The sequence below is a fragment of the Podarcis liolepis genome, assembly GCF_965112155.1.
Source record: "Podarcis liolepis genome assembly, chromosome: 3".
In the NCBI taxonomy this organism is placed as follows: Eukaryota; Metazoa; Chordata; class Lepidosauria; order Squamata; family Lacertidae; genus Podarcis; species Podarcis liolepis.
This window is the reverse complement of record NC_139557.1, coordinates 84,886,295-84,903,185: the sequence shown is the minus strand read 5'-3', so window position 1 is coordinate 84,903,185 and position 16,891 is coordinate 84,886,295. Positions and strand designations below refer to the sequence as shown.

General features: G+C 44.7%; 2 protein-coding genes across 5 annotated transcripts in view; one reads left to right on the top strand and one right to left on the bottom strand.

The window, feature by feature from the left end:
- Positions 1-515: 515 nt before the first annotated feature.
- On the bottom strand, positions 516-12,234 carry POLH (DNA polymerase eta). Of its 3 annotated transcripts, none has more exons than XM_083497103.1 (10): positions 12,115-12,234; positions 10,876-11,010; positions 9,821-10,038; positions 8,538-8,707; positions 7,114-7,217; positions 6,401-6,520; positions 4,872-4,995; positions 3,894-3,959; positions 2,859-3,031; positions 516-2,535 (listed from the first exon to the last, which is right to left on the bottom strand). In XM_083497103.1, exons 2-10 carry the CDS (start codon positions 10,959-10,961, stop codon positions 1,692-1,694), a joined length of 1,905 nt encoding a protein of 634 aa, XP_083353229.1. In that variant the 5' UTR covers positions 10,962-11,010; positions 12,115-12,234; the 3' UTR covers positions 516-1,691. The 3 variants fall into 3 exon arrangements, with proteins under 3 accessions (XP_083353229.1, XP_083353228.1, XP_083353227.1); XM_083497102.1 differs by lacking the exon at positions 12,115-12,234 and adding an exon at positions 11,726-12,102; XM_083497101.1 differs by lacking the exon at positions 12,115-12,234 and adding an exon at positions 11,798-12,074.
- Positions 12,235-12,962: 728 nt separating this feature from the next.
- XPO5 (exportin 5) overlaps positions 12,963-16,891 on the top strand; it is a 34,988-nt gene continuing 31,059 nt past the window's right edge. Inside the window, exons 1-2 of one of the 2 annotated variants that reach the window (XM_083497099.1) lie at positions 12,963-13,258; positions 15,834-15,955. In XM_083497099.1, coding sequence (XP_083353225.1) covers positions 13,154-13,258; positions 15,834-15,955 — 227 coding nt within the window. In that variant the 5' untranslated portion in view covers positions 12,963-13,153. The remainder of the gene's footprint in view (positions 13,259-15,833; positions 15,956-16,891) is intronic. The other variant, XM_083497100.1, reaches the window with a different exon arrangement.

The following is a 16,891-nucleotide window of genomic DNA, read 5'->3' as shown; positions in this document are numbered from 1 at the left end:
TAACCACATTTCCATGGTTCCAGAATATAGTTGAAGACTTCATACATCATGGGTTTCATATGGAATATACTTAACTATAGCTCACACCCAAGGAGTTAGAAAGCTGCAATTGGACACTTTTATTTATATCCTACCTGTCCTCTAAGAAGTTCAAAGTGCCATACATGGTTCTCCCTCCCCCCCTCATTTTATCCTCACAAAACCCCTGAGTCAAATTAGGGTGAGAGGCTGACTGGCTCAAGGTCACACAACAAGTTTCATGACAGCGGTGATTTGATCCCTGTTCTACCATCTCCGAGTCCAATACACTAACTGCACCATGCGGCAATAATTGCATATGTTTGTTACTATCCAGGTAGGAAAGTTAAAGGTGTAAAACACCCTAAATCATACTGGACAACTTTATTTAAATAAGGTCCTGCTTTTTCATATAGATAAAACCTATACTCATCAAGTATTTAATCAAGCCATCAAATTAAAGTACAGATGTTATAGATTTGCCTCAACTCTCCATATGTATACACTGGTTTCTACACTTTATTTATTTCATAAAATTTATACACCACTCGATTGGAAAATTCACAAGCATACTTTAAAATACACAAGTTAAAATATTAAAGACAGATTAAAATCACCTCAGCTTTCTAAGCATCTGGTTAGGCTTGTCTAAACAAGAATGTTTTTAGCAGATGATGAAAAGAGTACCATGAAGACGCTTTCTTAATCTCAGTAGGCGGGGCTTCCAAAGCGCAGGTGCTGCCACACTAAACAATCAGATTCTTAAAAATGCAGAACAGTTATCACATAGCGCCTAGATAGCACCAATTCCGCTGATCAAAGTGGTCAAATGGACACATGTGGACTTGCACAGCGCTTATTCCAGTATCCATTCAACTCTTAATGACTGTCTTGCCTATGGAAGGGCAGTCCCCACCATAGTAAAAGCCAGTCACAACCTACAACTCTGATCTAAGCAGCTCAATGAGAGAAAACATGAGCAGGATGCAGAAGGGCCCAAGTTCATCCCTTGACATTTAGTTGCCTAGAGCAGGCCTAGGAAAGCCCACAAGCAGCACCTCTCTAGAGCTTCAAAAGTATGTACAGTGGACGCTCAGGTTGCGAACAGGATCCGTGCAGGATGCACGTCTGCGCATGCGCGGGTTGCAATTTGGCGCTTCTGTGCATCCGCCAAAACAGAAGAAGTAACCCGTTCCAGTACTTCTGGATTTTGGCAGTCCGTAACCCGAAAAAACGCAACCTGAAGCGTCTGTAACCTGAGGTATGACTGTATTGCATTTAATACCTCCCTTCTGCCAAGGCAGTTTACAAATTTAAAATACTAAAACAAATGAATGATATACAATGTAAAGATGGTCCTGTGGAGGGGACAGTCTGACTAGAGACGGCCCCAATGACTACCATAAATTGGCAGTATCATTAATATGGCACCTTGATGCGACATCTGTCACCATCTGAAGCTACAGAGCAAGAACGTCCTACAGAAGGCATAACAACCGTGACTACCAAGTGCAGGTTCTCGTAACAACAACTGGGAGTCCTGTAGCTTTCCAAGTACCTGTTTGGAACAATTTATTATCCTGTTTATTTATTACCTATGGATATTAGATAGATAAAGGCAAATAAAGTTGCACCTTCTTTTTCCAAGATAAGCTGCTCAGATGAGCTTCATCCTAAGGAGTTGGCCGCTTAAAAAAGAAATCCAAAGTCCTATCTGTGCTTTGCCTTGGCCTTTTGGCCCTAGAGGCTGTGGGTGTCTTCTGTTTACTTTTGCCCTTACTTGGAGGGCTGGTGGGAGGCAAAGATGGCCTGAAGGCGTCAGTTCCTGAGAAAGAATTCTGCAGCTCCACAGCAAAGTGGTAGTCCGAGTGTTCTGTGAACTCCCATACCAACACCTGCTGATTACATTTCTCGCACAGCATCGTGTCACCAGTACAGGGCTGAAGAGCCCAACTATCAGCCCCTACCTGGGAAATTCCAGCAGCAGGATGCACTTCCTTTTCCTTGCACAGATCAGGGAGCTCTGAAAAGACCTCAGGCACTTCTGTTTCTAAAGGGGTCTCCAGGAGCCCAGCTTCGGAGCTGGCCAGAGACTGTCCTACCAAGAGCTGTTCCTGCATGCAGTCTGGGTTGCTCCTGGTGATACTTTGTTCCGCAGGAACTTTTGGAATCTGGCTGTTAATGGGGGTGAGTTGTTTATCCTGGCAGATACTGGACTCTGGTACTGATGGTAAGTTCATTTCATTGCTGACACCAGGAAGAGAGTTCCTGGCCATAGCCTGGGCCTGTTTCTTTTCCACTGCCCTCTGAAAAAGCATCTGAATAGGATTGGTTGTCTTCTTGAGGGTCTCCTTTTTGGGGCTTTCAATGGACTTGCCATTTGGGCTGGATGCACTGGTGAAAGTGGCTTGGGTACCTTGGCTGTCAGTCGTCAGGAAGGAAGTAATGTTCACGGAGGAAGCACGAGCTTCTGAAAACTTGCTCGCAGAAAGCTGAAGAAGTGTAATGGGAGGAGACCTGTAGGCGAGGGCACATTAGCAAACAATTCAAAGGGAGTAAACTCAAAAAATAAGGTTGCACAAATATTTTTCAGCAATTTGCTAAGCCTGGAAGAAGCTGGCCCAAGGATATGTGATGAGCAACCCTCATCTTAGCTCTAATCGGAATAAATGTTCTCGTATCATAAATATTTGTCTTAACAGCGTGGCTGTCCAGCCCACTACTAGTTCATTTTCTGTTCTAGCACAGACTCTGCAATATGTACATTGGAAGAAGGGATAAAGCTAACATTTCCTCCTCTGCAGTAACAGTTGTATCCAAAGGGGGGAAAGAGTTCTCACCATGCAGCCTGCTGGCCGCCTGCAGTATTGCAGTTCTGGATTAGCACAAAAGCATCTCTGCTGATTTTATGGGCGTCATAATTTGCTAAGGCACAGCAGCGGGATAAGCCGTTGGCATGTTTATAGCCCTGCATATGGATCCCAATAGTCAGCTGTTTAGCTACGCGGTTGTTCTGTTGGAAGAAAGACATATGTAAGAATCCTGACAAGAAATGCTTGAGATATCAATAACTTGGATTCTAGGAGGACATTCTTAAAAAGGGGGTAGTGGGTATCAGGCTGGATCAGGCATAGGCAAACTCCGGCCCTCCAGATGTTTGGGACTACAATTCCCACCATCCCTGACCACTGGTCCTGTTAGCTAGCCATGATGGGAATTGTAGTCCCAAACATCTGGAGGGCCAGTCTGCCTATGCCTGGGCTGGATTAATCCAGATGTGTTCCAGCATGGAGCTTAACCCTACTGTCTTTCTCCATGATTCTCCATTGAAGCTAAAAATGTAGGAAGACTATAATGAACTCTAGTCTTTAACAAGAGCTCAGTGCTCATGAGCAGCTCACCTCAACCGTGACAACATCTGTAAGGTAAGCCCAATGCTAAAAAGGGATGTATCTGTCTTATTTTCAGGAAGTGATCTAAAGGCACACGCTTTAGTCAGCTTAATAAAATGAGCTGGTCAAGGTCCAGTCGGTGCTTAGCGGAAAGATGGATATACCACACAGAGGCTTCATATGCTAACTAAATAATGGCATGAGTGGAATGAAATCCACTTCTGCGATGGGACTTAGACCTCCTCTCTGCAACTCCATCCCTACTACAGAGGATGGGGGGGGGGAACGACCCAGAACAGGTTGAGGGGACATACCCCTGATTCGCTGATTACTTACTTCAGACCTCTAGCAAGCTACACCCAGACAAATGATATGTATGGTTACCAGCAGGCACACTTGCACTTCTCAGGGCAATTCACAGAGATCTCCTTCAGACATCAAGTACTCAATGAGATAATAGGACCTCTATCTTTCCCTACTTACTTGATCTCTGTCCTTGTTCAGTCTCTCCTCCAGCTCCAAGGCCAGCTGCAGAAGCCAATGCTGCACCTACATGCATAATTTCTGTGTTTTTTATTATTGTCTTGGGACACTGCTCAGCTTACTACAAATAGAAAACCAAAATATGCAAGGAACATCCGCAGGACATTTTTATCAGATGGAAGGCCAAGAAGAACAACAAACACTTTCAGATCTCTAAACCAGGGGTCAGCAAACTTTTTCAGCAGGGGGCCAGTTCACTGTCCCTCAGACCTTGTGGGGGGCCGGACTATACTTTGGGGGGGGGAATGAATGAATTCCTATGCCCCACAAATAACCCAGAGATGCATTTTAAATAAAAGGGCACATTCTACTCATGTAAAAACACGCTGATTCCTAGACCGTCCGCGGGCCGGATTTAGAAGGCGATTGGGCCAGATCCGGCCCCCAGGCCTTAGTTTGGCAACCCATGCTCTAAACAAACAAACAATACTGGTGTTTTCAGTACTGTTTTCATTTCTGGTTATGTTTGTGTTTCTATATTGTAAAGCACCCTGTAATCTTGGGGTGAAGGCAGTATAGAAATTTAATAAAATAATCATGAAATGATCGGAAATGTTGCCATGGAGCAGTTCAATTGCAGGGAAAGATGTGGTTACAACATGCTCAAAGGACAGGACACTGCACTAGATGCTAAAATGGAACAAGGATCTCATTTGCTAGCACCGCAGAGAGAGATCATGGTCCAAGGAATAATTCCTCCTCTGCTATATTAACTCATTGGCAGGTCACAGGAGACATTTGGCACTCCCCTCCCACTGATAGAATTCTTCAACAATTTATTGACCATTTCAGAGCAAAGTGATGCTGAAAGGTGATGACCAAATTAGGTTTGAGAAAGGGTGCAGCAATGTGTGCTGCCTTATCTTTTATTCCTGCTCTCAGGACAAACTTGGTTCAGCTCTCTGGACACTCTCTTACCTGCTTCTGAGTAACCAAAGCTGTTTTTCCGCGGAAATTCTTACTACACCCAATGGATTTGGGCAATTGTCTAGGTTTCACAGGCTCATGCTCCATCCCTCTGCACAAGTCATACAACCAGGAGCTGCAAAGCATATATGGAAACCCGAGTTAAATAAAGAAGTGGTTCCAAGGTTGGAAATGTTACTTATTTACTTAGAGACATCCAATGTATCTGGCACCTGCACACAAATCAATGGAGATGATCAAGTCCAAGAGTTAGAGTCTAAAGAGAATACAGGCAAGGCAAATGGAGAGCTCCCTATCATAAGTGTCTCTGCCATTTAACATCTGAATAGATATTGGTATACAAACTGCATGGAGTGGCTATTAGTGATGCACCCTAATCTGCTATGACATATTTTGCTGGGGTGCAGTGAATCAATAGCAAGGACCAAGCTGAATATTATGGGAAGAACATGGAAATATGATCCTGGTAGATCAGAATCAATTTTATGTCCAAAAGACAGTTGATGACATAATCCATTGCTACCATCTGTATCTTTCTTCTTTCTTTGGTGATTACTTGTAGCCGAGGACGACTGCCTTCCTTAAACACGGTTTTAGCAGTGAGTCCATAAGTGAGTGTAGAGGCCAATTCTGGATCCACACATCCTTCCACAGTGGGGACATAGGTTTCCGGGCGGGAATGGATCATGGTGAGGGTTTGCCAAGCATGCCTTCCTCTTAGTGTGTTTCTCCCTTTCGTCCCGAGTTCGAGCGTCTTCAAAACCCATGACACCTTTGGGAAAGGCTGTTCTCCATTTGGAACGCTCGCAGGCCAGTGTTTCCCAGTTGTCAGTGTTTATACTATAGCCCTCTGTATAAAACCCCCACGAAGGGTATATTGTTTTGATTTCATAATAACCTTATTGGATTAATGGAGTCTGATAAACTCTCTTGTCCCACTTGGATAAATATGTAATTACATGACAATCTCATCTGCTGTAGAAGCGAATATGTTAAAACTACAGCTTACTGGTATGGGTGACCATGAATAGAACATTTGGACAGTGAAAACAACATTCTGTATTACATATCTATCACTTGAGGATGACACTCCATATGCATCTGATGAAACAGACTATCCTTTGAAAGCTTGTGTCATAATAAATCTGTCAATCTTTAAAGCGACCCAATAGTCTTTTTGCTGTAGCTAACACAGATACCGCTTTAGAATTTGCACAGTATATGCATAATATTTGCTTCCCTTTTGTTATTTTCTCATATTAAGTGTTACTTCAATGCAATGACTGAAGTGAGCTTTTTTAAAATGCACATGCTGCAATCTTCCCTGAATCTTGTAGATATTTCACCTGGCTTTAAGCAAATGCACTGCCTCTTAATGTGTTTGTGTCAAGTTCTCAGCAGAAATGAGACTTTGGAAACTCAAGACAGACCCTGTCGTGAGCAGAATCCTCAGCAGCATAAGCAAACATGAATGGAATCTGAATCTGTAGCAGAGGCCAGAACTTTAGTGAGCAACTTACCCAGTCTTCTCTCCAAAGTGGGTCTGAAGCTGTGATTCGCTGAACTGGATCAGCTCTCCTACATACTCCACTCCCAGAAGTTCAGTGATAGAGGCCCCAAGCTTCCCTCCAAGGTTGCGGCTATGGGAGAAAAGGAAAGCTGTCATGTGTAAAAAGGCAGAAGTCTTCAGACACAGGTTCTTGTGTACCAGCTAGCAGAAGGCAGATAGATAAGCAGGACAAAGAGAAAAAGCAATGCAAAACTTGGCTTTTTGAGACAAGCATGGAAAACATCCCAACGGAGCAAGAAATTAACAAGTAGCCTCTTCCTTACCTACACTAGTATGTGCAGGAGAAGAAATCAACTGGGAAGATAATAAAACAGCACCAGATATTTATTAGAATCATTTACATTTGCAACCAGGCCTGAAAAATCCCAGTCCACTCCATAATAATAAACTGGCATATAAAAATATTGATAGTTTATCAATTTTTGCACGAAGGAAGGATGGCTGAAAAATAATTATGGCTCCCCAAATTCTGGTACTTGCACAAGGAATTTTTTTCTCTAGCATCCATTCTTCTTATTATCTCTTGAGTGCCATTGGTCTGATGCTTACAGTATACCCAGAATACCCCTAAACAATAATGCGCAGAAGAAAAATGCTAGTTCCGAGATTCATGAGTGCAATCTCACATGGGGCTTCTAGAAGCAGATCATCAGTTTTACATACATGTTGCTGATTGGCATCTTGCTAAAGAGCTGAGGGACGGAACCCTGTGACACCAGAGTCTGTCGATTAGGCTTGTTGAGACCACAGGCCAGCTTTGCTAATACCTAGAATAAAGAAAGTATCCAATTTAGGAAGCTTGGCTTTCCAAGTCAGGTTTCCAACACACACCTGGTCTATCAGTTTATTTTTGTCATCTTAGAGAAAAGGCTGAATTTAATACACAAATACTGCAAGTAATGAGCTGTCAATTTATGTTTTCAAATGTTACCATGGATTGTTTTCTTTTCCAAATCACACCCAGTGTTTTTAGAAAGGAATTCAAAATTAAATGAGACTAGACATTGCATTTGTGGCCCTAGAGGGATAGAAAATCTCTCATACTGTCAGATTTTGATTCTTATAGTCAAAGAATAATTACGTCCTGCTGAATTTCTTAAACCGAAAGTTTGGTGACAGGGAGAAGAGAATCTCTACTCAAAAAACTTTTACTGCTTCAGAGCTTATTATCTGGGCTAATCTTGTCTCCTCAAAGGAAACCTCATACAATGATACCCTCTTTTTATTTGGGTATATGACTTTTGTCTACAGCCTGTGGCTGAAAGATCTAACAACAATTTGTTTGTTCCTAATATTTTGAATACAGAATATACTAATCAAATAAAGAGTACTACCTCTAAGGTCTCCTACGTGCACTGAATTCTAGCATTTTGCAGAATAACTGTGTGGAAGAGGAAATCTACATTTCTCATTCTCAGGTGCTAGGTATCCTGGTCTCCAACTGTAGCATCAATAGAGTTATCACCTAGGGCAGGAAGGGCTAACTCCGTGTTTTTTGTTATTAGAACTTGCATCATCTCTCCCTCTCTCTTCTCTAAAAGTGCCATTAGTTTTAGAGCAAGAAACACATTAAGATGTTGTGCCTGCATGCTGTAACAAGCAGCTTCCGAATCAGAATACTTCATTCCAGCTTGATGCCATCTGTATAAGAAGGTTCAGAGGCAATTGCCATTAGTAACTGACTAGGTCCACACAAATGTGATCTAATCAGTTGAAACCTGCTGAATAACTCAATTAGCTAGCCACACATCTATGTCTAGGAAGCTTACAAGAGGCTCAACCTGGAGATGTATTCCTGTTAATCCTGCTATACATTAGATGCCAAATTCTTCAGTCCATCACATCATCCAATCTCACATTCTGGAGTTCTTCATAAAAATACATTTTACCAAAACCAGATTGATGATGGTATTTGCTACAATTATTGGGTCTAATCATATCCTGATTCCTCCATTACTGTTTTCTGTGCCAGGTCGCAATAATAATCTGTTCAGAACTTATTCCGCTGAATACATAGAGCAGCCAAGAGGTACACTGCTTTAGTAGTGCTGAGTTCAAAACCACAAACATGCTGGTCTTACACGCACCTTGTTGTGAGAAATGCCAGCGGAACACCTAAATCCAGTGACAGATTCCACAGCTGCCCTCATTTCTTCCATAATGACAGCTCCCACTGTCAGCTGCAGCTCGGGACTGCTGGGATCTCCGAAAGGCAATGATTCAAGCCACTGTCGCAAACCACGTTCCCGCAGTTCTTCTAAAAGGGAACACAAAGCAACCTATCTCCAATCTTGATAGAATAATTATTGTCATGGCAGAGTGACAGGTCAGGAAAGCTACGAAAAGCACATAGTGCTGTAAAGCACCTAGAAAAGAAGAAATCAAAAGAAATCAGAAAGCCCTTTATAAGGCCATCCTTGGTCAAATAAGCCCACTCTTAGAAAGCAAAAGGAAGGAAGGAAGGAAGATCCTGCAGGGCAAGCAAATAAACAGAAAGCAGGAGAGGGAAAATGGTTTTGCATTTTTGTAAAGATGTTCGCAGCCGAAGAAGTGCCACCCTTTAGGCAAGTCTCAAAGATTAGATTAATCAAAGTAAAAATGCAACACACAACCTAGCATACAGGTCACCCAACAAGGAAGTCTCATACCATTTGGCCTTCAAAGATGTTCTAACACTAGTAGCAAAGTAGCTGAAGATGTGCAATTAACTTAAGTGCTTAAAATAAATTTCCAAATTTGGAACTGATCTGAAGACAATAGCCACATGGGAAATAGCCACGCAGACTTGAGCAATAAGCTCTCTCAAAGTACATCAGTCTTGGCAATTCCTACTGCTTTTACTCTTAACTATTCCCCAGATCTCTCCACTGCAATACTGGCCTTTCAGCAGCAAACTAATCACCTTCCTTTGTTCCTGCTGTCTGATTTGCAGGTTAGAAAGCAGACATGTCTTTCTTTTTAGGGAACATTTTGCTGAGGTCAAATTAATCTGGTCTCACAAGCTGAACAAGAAGCACGCTAAATATTAGAAAGCGACAAAATAGAGAAAAGATGCTTGTATTATAAGCTGCAGCTGAAGAAGAAAATGCTATGGTACCATATCCATACCTCTGAAGGGCACACGTCCAATTTCTTACCATCCCTTCAAACCTTTAGTAACCTCACATAAGCACTGAAGCAAAGACAAAATGAAAAATATACGCTAAACCTGGGAGTCATGGATTGGCTCCACACCATCACTATGCTCTTCTGTAGACACACAAGTTTGAAAAGGAAAATACCTCTATATAGAACTATAATCTAAGCAGGATTAAGAGCAAGGGAAGTTGAAGTAAAAGAGTGGAACAGTATGTCTGAAGCCATGCAATACCTTTGTTGCCTGTATTCTCTTCTGCTGTGAGGCTTTCTGGCCATCCTTGGATGTAGGTAGTTGCCAACAGCTCTGCTTCAATAGCCTGCCCTTTCATCTTCTGAAGCCTTTCCTGCACAGCGCTAGTTAAATCCATGTAGGCTTCATCAATGCTGGCACGTTCAATCACAGCAAAGCGTGACATCACTTCCATCACCTCCACGCTGGCTTCTCGGTACCTACGTAGGAAGGAGACCCAACAATGCTCTAATATTCCCATTCCATCTTAACTGATAATTCAAGTTAGGTCCAGTCGTGACCAACTCTGCGGTTGCAGCGCTCATCTCGCTTTATTGGCCGAGGAAGCCGGTGTACAGCTTCTGGGTCATGTGGCCAGCATGACTAAGCCTCTTCTGGTGAACCAGAGCAGCGCACGGAAACGCCATTTACCTTCCCGTCGGAGCGGTACCTATTTATCTACTTGCACTTTGGCGTGCTTTCGAACTGCTAGGTTGGCAGGAGCAGAGACCGAGCAACGGGAGCTCACCCCATCATGGGGATTTGAACCACCGACCTTCTGATAGGCAAGTCCTAGGCTCTGTGGTTTAACCCACAGCGCCACCCGTGTCCCTTAACTGATAATTAGGGTAACTAATTAGCAATACGACATCAACAGTGGTATACCAGAAAGTAGAAGTTGTTGTCCCCCCCACCCTGCATGCTGCTAACAGAGCTACCTTACCTATTACAGATAAGCTCTGGCTGAAAAAGTATTGAGCTCAGTTCACTATACTCCGAAGAAAGCCTGGACTGTTCAATTTGCAAAGAACGGTAAAAATAATTTTTAGAGAGACTGCTGTCTGAAGATCCAGAATGAACAAACTGTATCCACATTGGAAAAGAGACAGCAAAAGAGGATTCCAAAAACTTTCCAAAAAGCAAACCTAAGCCACAAAGCAAAAAACTCATCAAAAGCATAGCTGATCTGTAACCATCCTGAACCCTATTTTGTTTCAGAGTACTTCACAATCACATGGACAACCATAGCTGCAAGTAATAATCAATCCAGGGCTTACTTGGTGAGATCTGCTTTACCATGGGCCTCTGGTACTCGCGCTAACAGGAGATCTGGACATAGTTTCTTTGCATCAGCAGCAAACATGTTTCTGGTAACTCCAAAAGCACGAGCTTCGTAGCTCACTGCAATGATTCTGAGTTGGGTGAGGAAGAAATGATGAGCTATTAAGTTATGGGTTTAAGACAATGAAAGGCACACACAAACCCAGTCACTTTTTTGGTTCAGTTTAGCATTAGATAATGAATCTTTAACAAATTAACATGTTAAAAAAAAACCACCTACAAATTAGCTTTAAAGAAAGGAGTTTTCCTTCCACATTATAATATTTTAGCCATCTTAAGAGGGAGGTACATTTTTAAAGGTTTAGAGGAGATATTGAGATGCAGGTGGAAGACTATAGTTTATGGAATGCTAGAATCAAATTGAGTCCAGAAATAGATAATTGTTAGTTTTATAATGACTAGGGGAAGTGGATTCCATTATGCTGCATTTAGCTTTCCAACCCTGAGAGGTGGAAACCGAAGTCAATTTTAGACTGGGAGTGTACAGGAACGCATCCTATCATTTTGGGGGGAGCGGGTAGAGAGAGAAAAAGAAACATGGGTCACAGGAAGGAGCATTATGAAGCAGTTGGGGTGGGGAGGCAACTCAGGAAGCCGCCCTATACAGTATCGATCCCACATCGATCGATCAGCAACGATTGTGGCAGCGGCAGCAGCAACTCGGCAGGATTTCTGGATTTGTCAGCCCTCCCTGGGGTGCGGGCGATTAAAGCCTTTTGCTCTGACCACTGAGCCGCACGGCCCCTTTCCCCCAGCTCCTCCGCGTCAAGATCCTCCTCCTCCCACCTCATTCCGCCGACACGAGCAGAGCAGCAAAGCTAGCAGGGCCAAGCAGCAGCAGCAGCAGCAGCTCCGTACCCGCCGCCTTTCCACGTCTTGTACTGCACCACGGCGCACGGCTTCCCGCGCAGGCTGGGCTCCAGGCGCTGCTCCACCTGCATGTAGAAGCAGTCCATGTCCGCCAAAGCCACCACCCGCTCCCGCCCGCGAGACATGGCGGGCCACTCGGGGCCGCCACGGCCAGGAGGCGGAGAACGGAGCCGGGTTCGGCTTGAGGGCCGCAGGTGGGGTGCGCGGAGGCTGAACAAGCCCAGGCAACAGCTCAGCTGCCTCAACCGCTAAAACTCCCGCCTTCACGCCTAAAGGAATACAACTCCCAGCATGCCTTTAAATACCTCCGCGCCTCGAACGCAGTTGGTTATACCGCAATGCATATTGGGAAATGTAGTCTTCGGAGGGGGAAAGAAGGCCACGGGATAGCTAGACCGAGAACGGATTTCCCGTAGTGGAAGGGCATCGATTACGCCATTCTTTCAGGGACACGGTGACGCGACTCTCATTCACCAGACTAGCGGGATGATAGATGTAGAAATGTTAGATTGGCAATTCCTTGAGCTGCTCAGTGGACTTTCTGGATTCCACCCCCGGTCGTGTGATCACTTTCGGAGAGGGATAAAAGTGACAGCTGCTCGTTCAGGGACATTGGAAGCTGACAGTAACCCCAATTTAAAATAAAATAAAAAAGCACGCATGCATTACTTTACAATTCTATCACTACACGTCAGAATCGGGTAATGCCGCTTATTCTTTTTCCAATTGATGCATAGATTTACTGCGGACATACACAAAAAGCAAACTCACGGGGCTCATTAGACTTCTCTTTTCTTCGTAGGGACGAAAGTAACTCTTTCAGCTAGTTTTCTAGCTGAAAGAGTTACTTTCTAGGGAAAGAGTTACTTTCGTCCCTACGAAGAAAAGAAAACTAGAAAACTAGCTGAAATCTATTATGTTAGCTGAACGGGGTTGGCAAAGTATTCCCCCCTCCAGTAAAAAGTAGAGGCAGAGAGGGGTGTTATTTCTAATTCAAGTCTTACTTTATGAGAAAGATGCGTGGGCTAAAAGTTAAAAAAAAAAAGATTACAAAAGCGATCCTGAAGCAACCCGAAAGTTCCACGTCAAACAACGAAGCCTCTCTAAACTTTCCTATCTCTACATGACGACCGTAGAGCTACTATCGCATTCACTGTCGGCGTTTAAGAAGGGTGTGCGAAAAAAGGTCGCCGGGGTCGCCTGCGCCTGCGCACTGCGCCACTTTGGCCGTCGCACCCGGCGCAGCGTTGCTCCCCTTACTCTCCCCGAGCCCGGTTGCCCGGGGCAACAGCGGCTTTCCTCTCCCCCCGCTCCCCCCTGCCCCCACCCCAGCCCCGCAGCGCCATGTCGTGGGACCCGGTGAGCACCCTATGCGAGCAGCTCGTGAAGGCGGTGACGGTGATGATGGACCCGGCCTCCACGCAGCGGTACCGCCTGGAGGCCCTCAAGGTACCGTCGCGCCTCCGCCTCCCGAAGAGCCCCCTGAGGCCGGGCGCGGGGTTGTTTTTGGGGTGGGGGCTGCCTGAGGGGAGCCGGGATGGGTGGCAGGCAGACACATGGCCGGCGCCAGCGTGCGCCCCTCGCACCGCTGCTCCTTCGGATGCAGGTCGTGCCTCGTTGGCTTTCCGTATGCAAAGCAGAAACTGCGGCGGTTTCTGCCCCCCGAGGCCTCTCCGCTTTCGAAAGGGGTTGCCCCGCCGTGGGGAGCCTCGGCCTCTCTTCTCCAAAGTGTGGTGTCGCTCCACGGCCATGCTGCCCCCTCACCCGCCCTGGGGCCCACGTGGCCGGGTGTCTCCATTGCAGGGGGCTGAGCATCCCATGGCCGGCTTCCTACAGCCTGGGAGTGTGGCAATGTGTGAGTGTGCCCGCTGGGTGCGATCTCGACAGTGCAAGGCAGATTTTGTTGTTTAGTCGTGTCCGACTCTTCGTGACCCCATGGACCAGAGCACGCCAGGCACTCCTGTCTTCCATTGCCTCCTGCAGCTTGGTCAAACTCATGTTTGTAGCTTCAAGAACACAGTCCAACCATCTCAACCTCTGCCGCCCCCTTCTCCTTGTGCCATCAATCTTTCCCAACACCAGGGTCTTTTCCAGAGAGTCTTCTCTTCTCATGAGGTGGCCAAAGTATTGGAGCCTCGGCTTCAGGATCTGTCCTTCCAGTGAGCACTCAGGGCTGATTTGCTTAAGAATGGATAGGTTTGATCTTCTTGCAGTCCATGGGACTCTCAAGAGTTTCCTCCAGCACCATAATTCAAAAGCATCAATTCTTCGGAGATCAGCCTTCTTTATGGTCCAGCTTTCACTTCCATACATCACTACTGGGAAAACCATAGCTTTAACTATACGGACCTTTGTTGGCAAGGTGATGTCTCTGCTTTTTAAGATGCTGTCTAGGTTTGTCATTGCTTTTCTCCCAAGAAGCAGGCAGATATAAAAGGGGAAAGAATGCTTTGGGGGGGCAGGGATCGTTATATTGGGATTGCCACCTTCCTCCTCCTTTCTCTCACTCCCTCCCCCACCCAAGAGTCCCAACTGCGCTGACAAATTAAAAATCAACAGATGCAGGTCATGTAAAGTCACACCAGTTTTTTGTTTTGTTTCTGTATTGCATTTATATCCCATTGCAGAATGCACAAAAAGTATGCATTTCCTACAAAAGACACAAAACATTTGGTTCCTGAGTATGCCAAATCTATCCAGTAATAGAAGTGCTGGGGAAGGAAGCTCCAAGAAGTTCAAGGTGGTGTACATAGTTTACCTCTTCCCCATTTTGTCCTGATGACAACCCTGTGAGGTAGGTTAGCCTGAGAGGTAGTGACCGGGCCAAGATCACCCAGTTAGCTTCGTGGCAGAGTGGGGACCCACTAGGTCCAACCACTGCACCTCCCTGGTATTTCTACTTGAATAGGTTCTCTCTGTTTTGTGCACAGAAGAGCCCTCCCAGAATTAAAGGAGATGACACAACCACGGATGAAGTAGAATAACATTGGTTGCATTTCCATTTTCATTCGAGGTGATACTGGGATAGCCCCAGAGAAGCAGAATTTCTGCAAAGAGTGTTAAACCAGGAGGGGAAAGATGTTGGTGGCATAATGGTTGTGGAATGATGAGCTAAGACAGGAGTAGGAAAACAGAATAAAAGAGGCATAAACAGCAGTGAGAGAAACTAGAGAGATAAGAGACTTACCGTATATGAGGGAATAGCAGAGAGCCTTTAGTGTAATCTCTAGCAACTTGAGGTTGATGCAGAAAGCAACGAATTAATGTATATAGACAATTGAGGAGAAGTGCTCTAACTTGGTGAAGGGAGAATGGTTTTGGTTACAATCTTTGTGAATTGACACAATAAATGAAATTATCAGAGAGAAGACAGGCAAAATAAAGCTGAAGTGGGCGTGATACAATTGATGTGTGCACAGTTGTCTATGTAGCACAGAACTTATCAGTTGTTACATGGAAACACCCCCCCCCACAAGTATGGGGGAAGGAGGAGTCCACTGAGATTTGTGTGTGTGTGTTTCACATATTAAAATAGAAGGTGAAAAAAGGAGTAGGAAGAACAGCAGTTTTACTGGTTATAAACCCTAAAGGTTGCATTCAAAACCATTATATGCTTCAGATTTTTGACAGTTGGTGCACATTTCAGTACCATATGCTTTGTTGCCTTAGCAAGCCCTTTATATTCTCAAAACAAGTGTGAGGGGATTTCCTTTCTAGGAACAGTTTATTTGAAAACCAATACTGGCCTTCTCACACATCTTTCTCTGCATTATCTTGGAGGGCGGATATTTTTTGAGCCAGTGTGGTATAATGGGTAGGCTAGAGCTGTGGAGACCCAGGTTCAAACCTTCAGTTATGCATCTCTGCCTAACCTACTTCACAGGGTTATGGTAAGGCTAAAAGGTTGGGGAAGAGCCATGTGGGATGCCTGAGTTCATTGGAGGAAAGGCAGGATATAAATGTAATAAATAATTAAATATGAACGTTCTTGTTTGCTTAAAAAAAAATTCTTGCTCTTTTTCAGTTCTGTGAAGAGTTTAAAGAAAAGAGCCCAGTATGTGTTCCCTGTGGACTGAAGTTGGCCGAGAAAACACAGACTGCTATTGTCAGACACTTTGGTCTTCAGATTCTGGAGCATGTGGTGAAGTAAGGAAGTGAATGCAAAGCAAGTGGTGTGGCATTGCAACTTTTGAGAGCTTTTTAGCAGAAAATCAGGCGTGCACCTGTCACCATAATTATCTCTGGTTGTTAATACTTCTACAGTTTATATATAGCAAGGGAAACCCAGTGACAAGCTGAATAAGGAATTTATAATCAGTATTTTTTGTGTTAGTTCAGCAACGAGATCACTCCATTGTATGGAGATCCCACTTTTCTCTTTGCTGAGCTGTCTAGAGATTCCACTTCCTCCTTTCTGTTTCTAGCAAACTAACACCACCTTATCTCTCTCTCTCTCTCTCTCTCTCTCTCTCTCTCTCTGTGTGTGTGTGTGTGTGTGTAGTATTGACTCCTGCCTAGTTTCTTAGCTGTGCTAGGTAATGTTCATGACTGATTGTTTCCAGAGGGGACTGTGTTGATGACAGAGACTTTAAAAGAAGCCTTTCTGGATCAGATGAAAAGGCCACCTAGTCCAGAGTTCTGTTTCCAACATTGGCCAGCCAGATGATTGTTGAGAAGTCCACAAGCAGAGCTTGTAGCCCTTTCTCACTGTTGCCACCCAGCAACTGGTTTCCAGTACAGTCGTACCTTGGATCCTGAACGCCCTGGAACTCTGACATTTTGGCTCCTGAACACCGCAAACCCAGAACTGGTTGCTCCGGTTTGTGAACGTTCTTTTGGAATCCGAAAGTCTGACGGGGCTTCCATTGCTTCTGATTGGCTGCAGGAGCTTCCTGCAGCCAATCAGAAGCCGCGATTTGGTTTTCAAACGTTTTGGAAGTCAAACGGACTTCTGGAACGGACTTCCGTTCGACTTCCAAGGTACAACTGTACTGCTTTTTAGCCTGGTGGTCCTATTTAGCTGTTGTGGCTGCTAGCCGTTGAAAATCCTTTCCTCCATGAATTTGTCTAATTCCCTTGTAG

Coding starts and splice junctions, on each gene's coding strand:
- POLH (XM_083497101.1), bottom strand. CDS start 11,934: ATGTCTCGCGGGCGGGAGCGGGTGGTGGCTTTGGCGGACATGGACTGC. Junction 8,708..9,820: donor AGAGAATACAGGCAACAAAG/GTATTGCATGGC, acceptor GTTCCCTTTTAG/AAGAACTGCGGGAACGTGGT. Junction 2,536..2,858: donor GGCGGCCAGCAGGCTGCATG/GTGAGAACTCTT, acceptor CCTCGCCTACAG/GTCTCCTCCCATTACACTTC.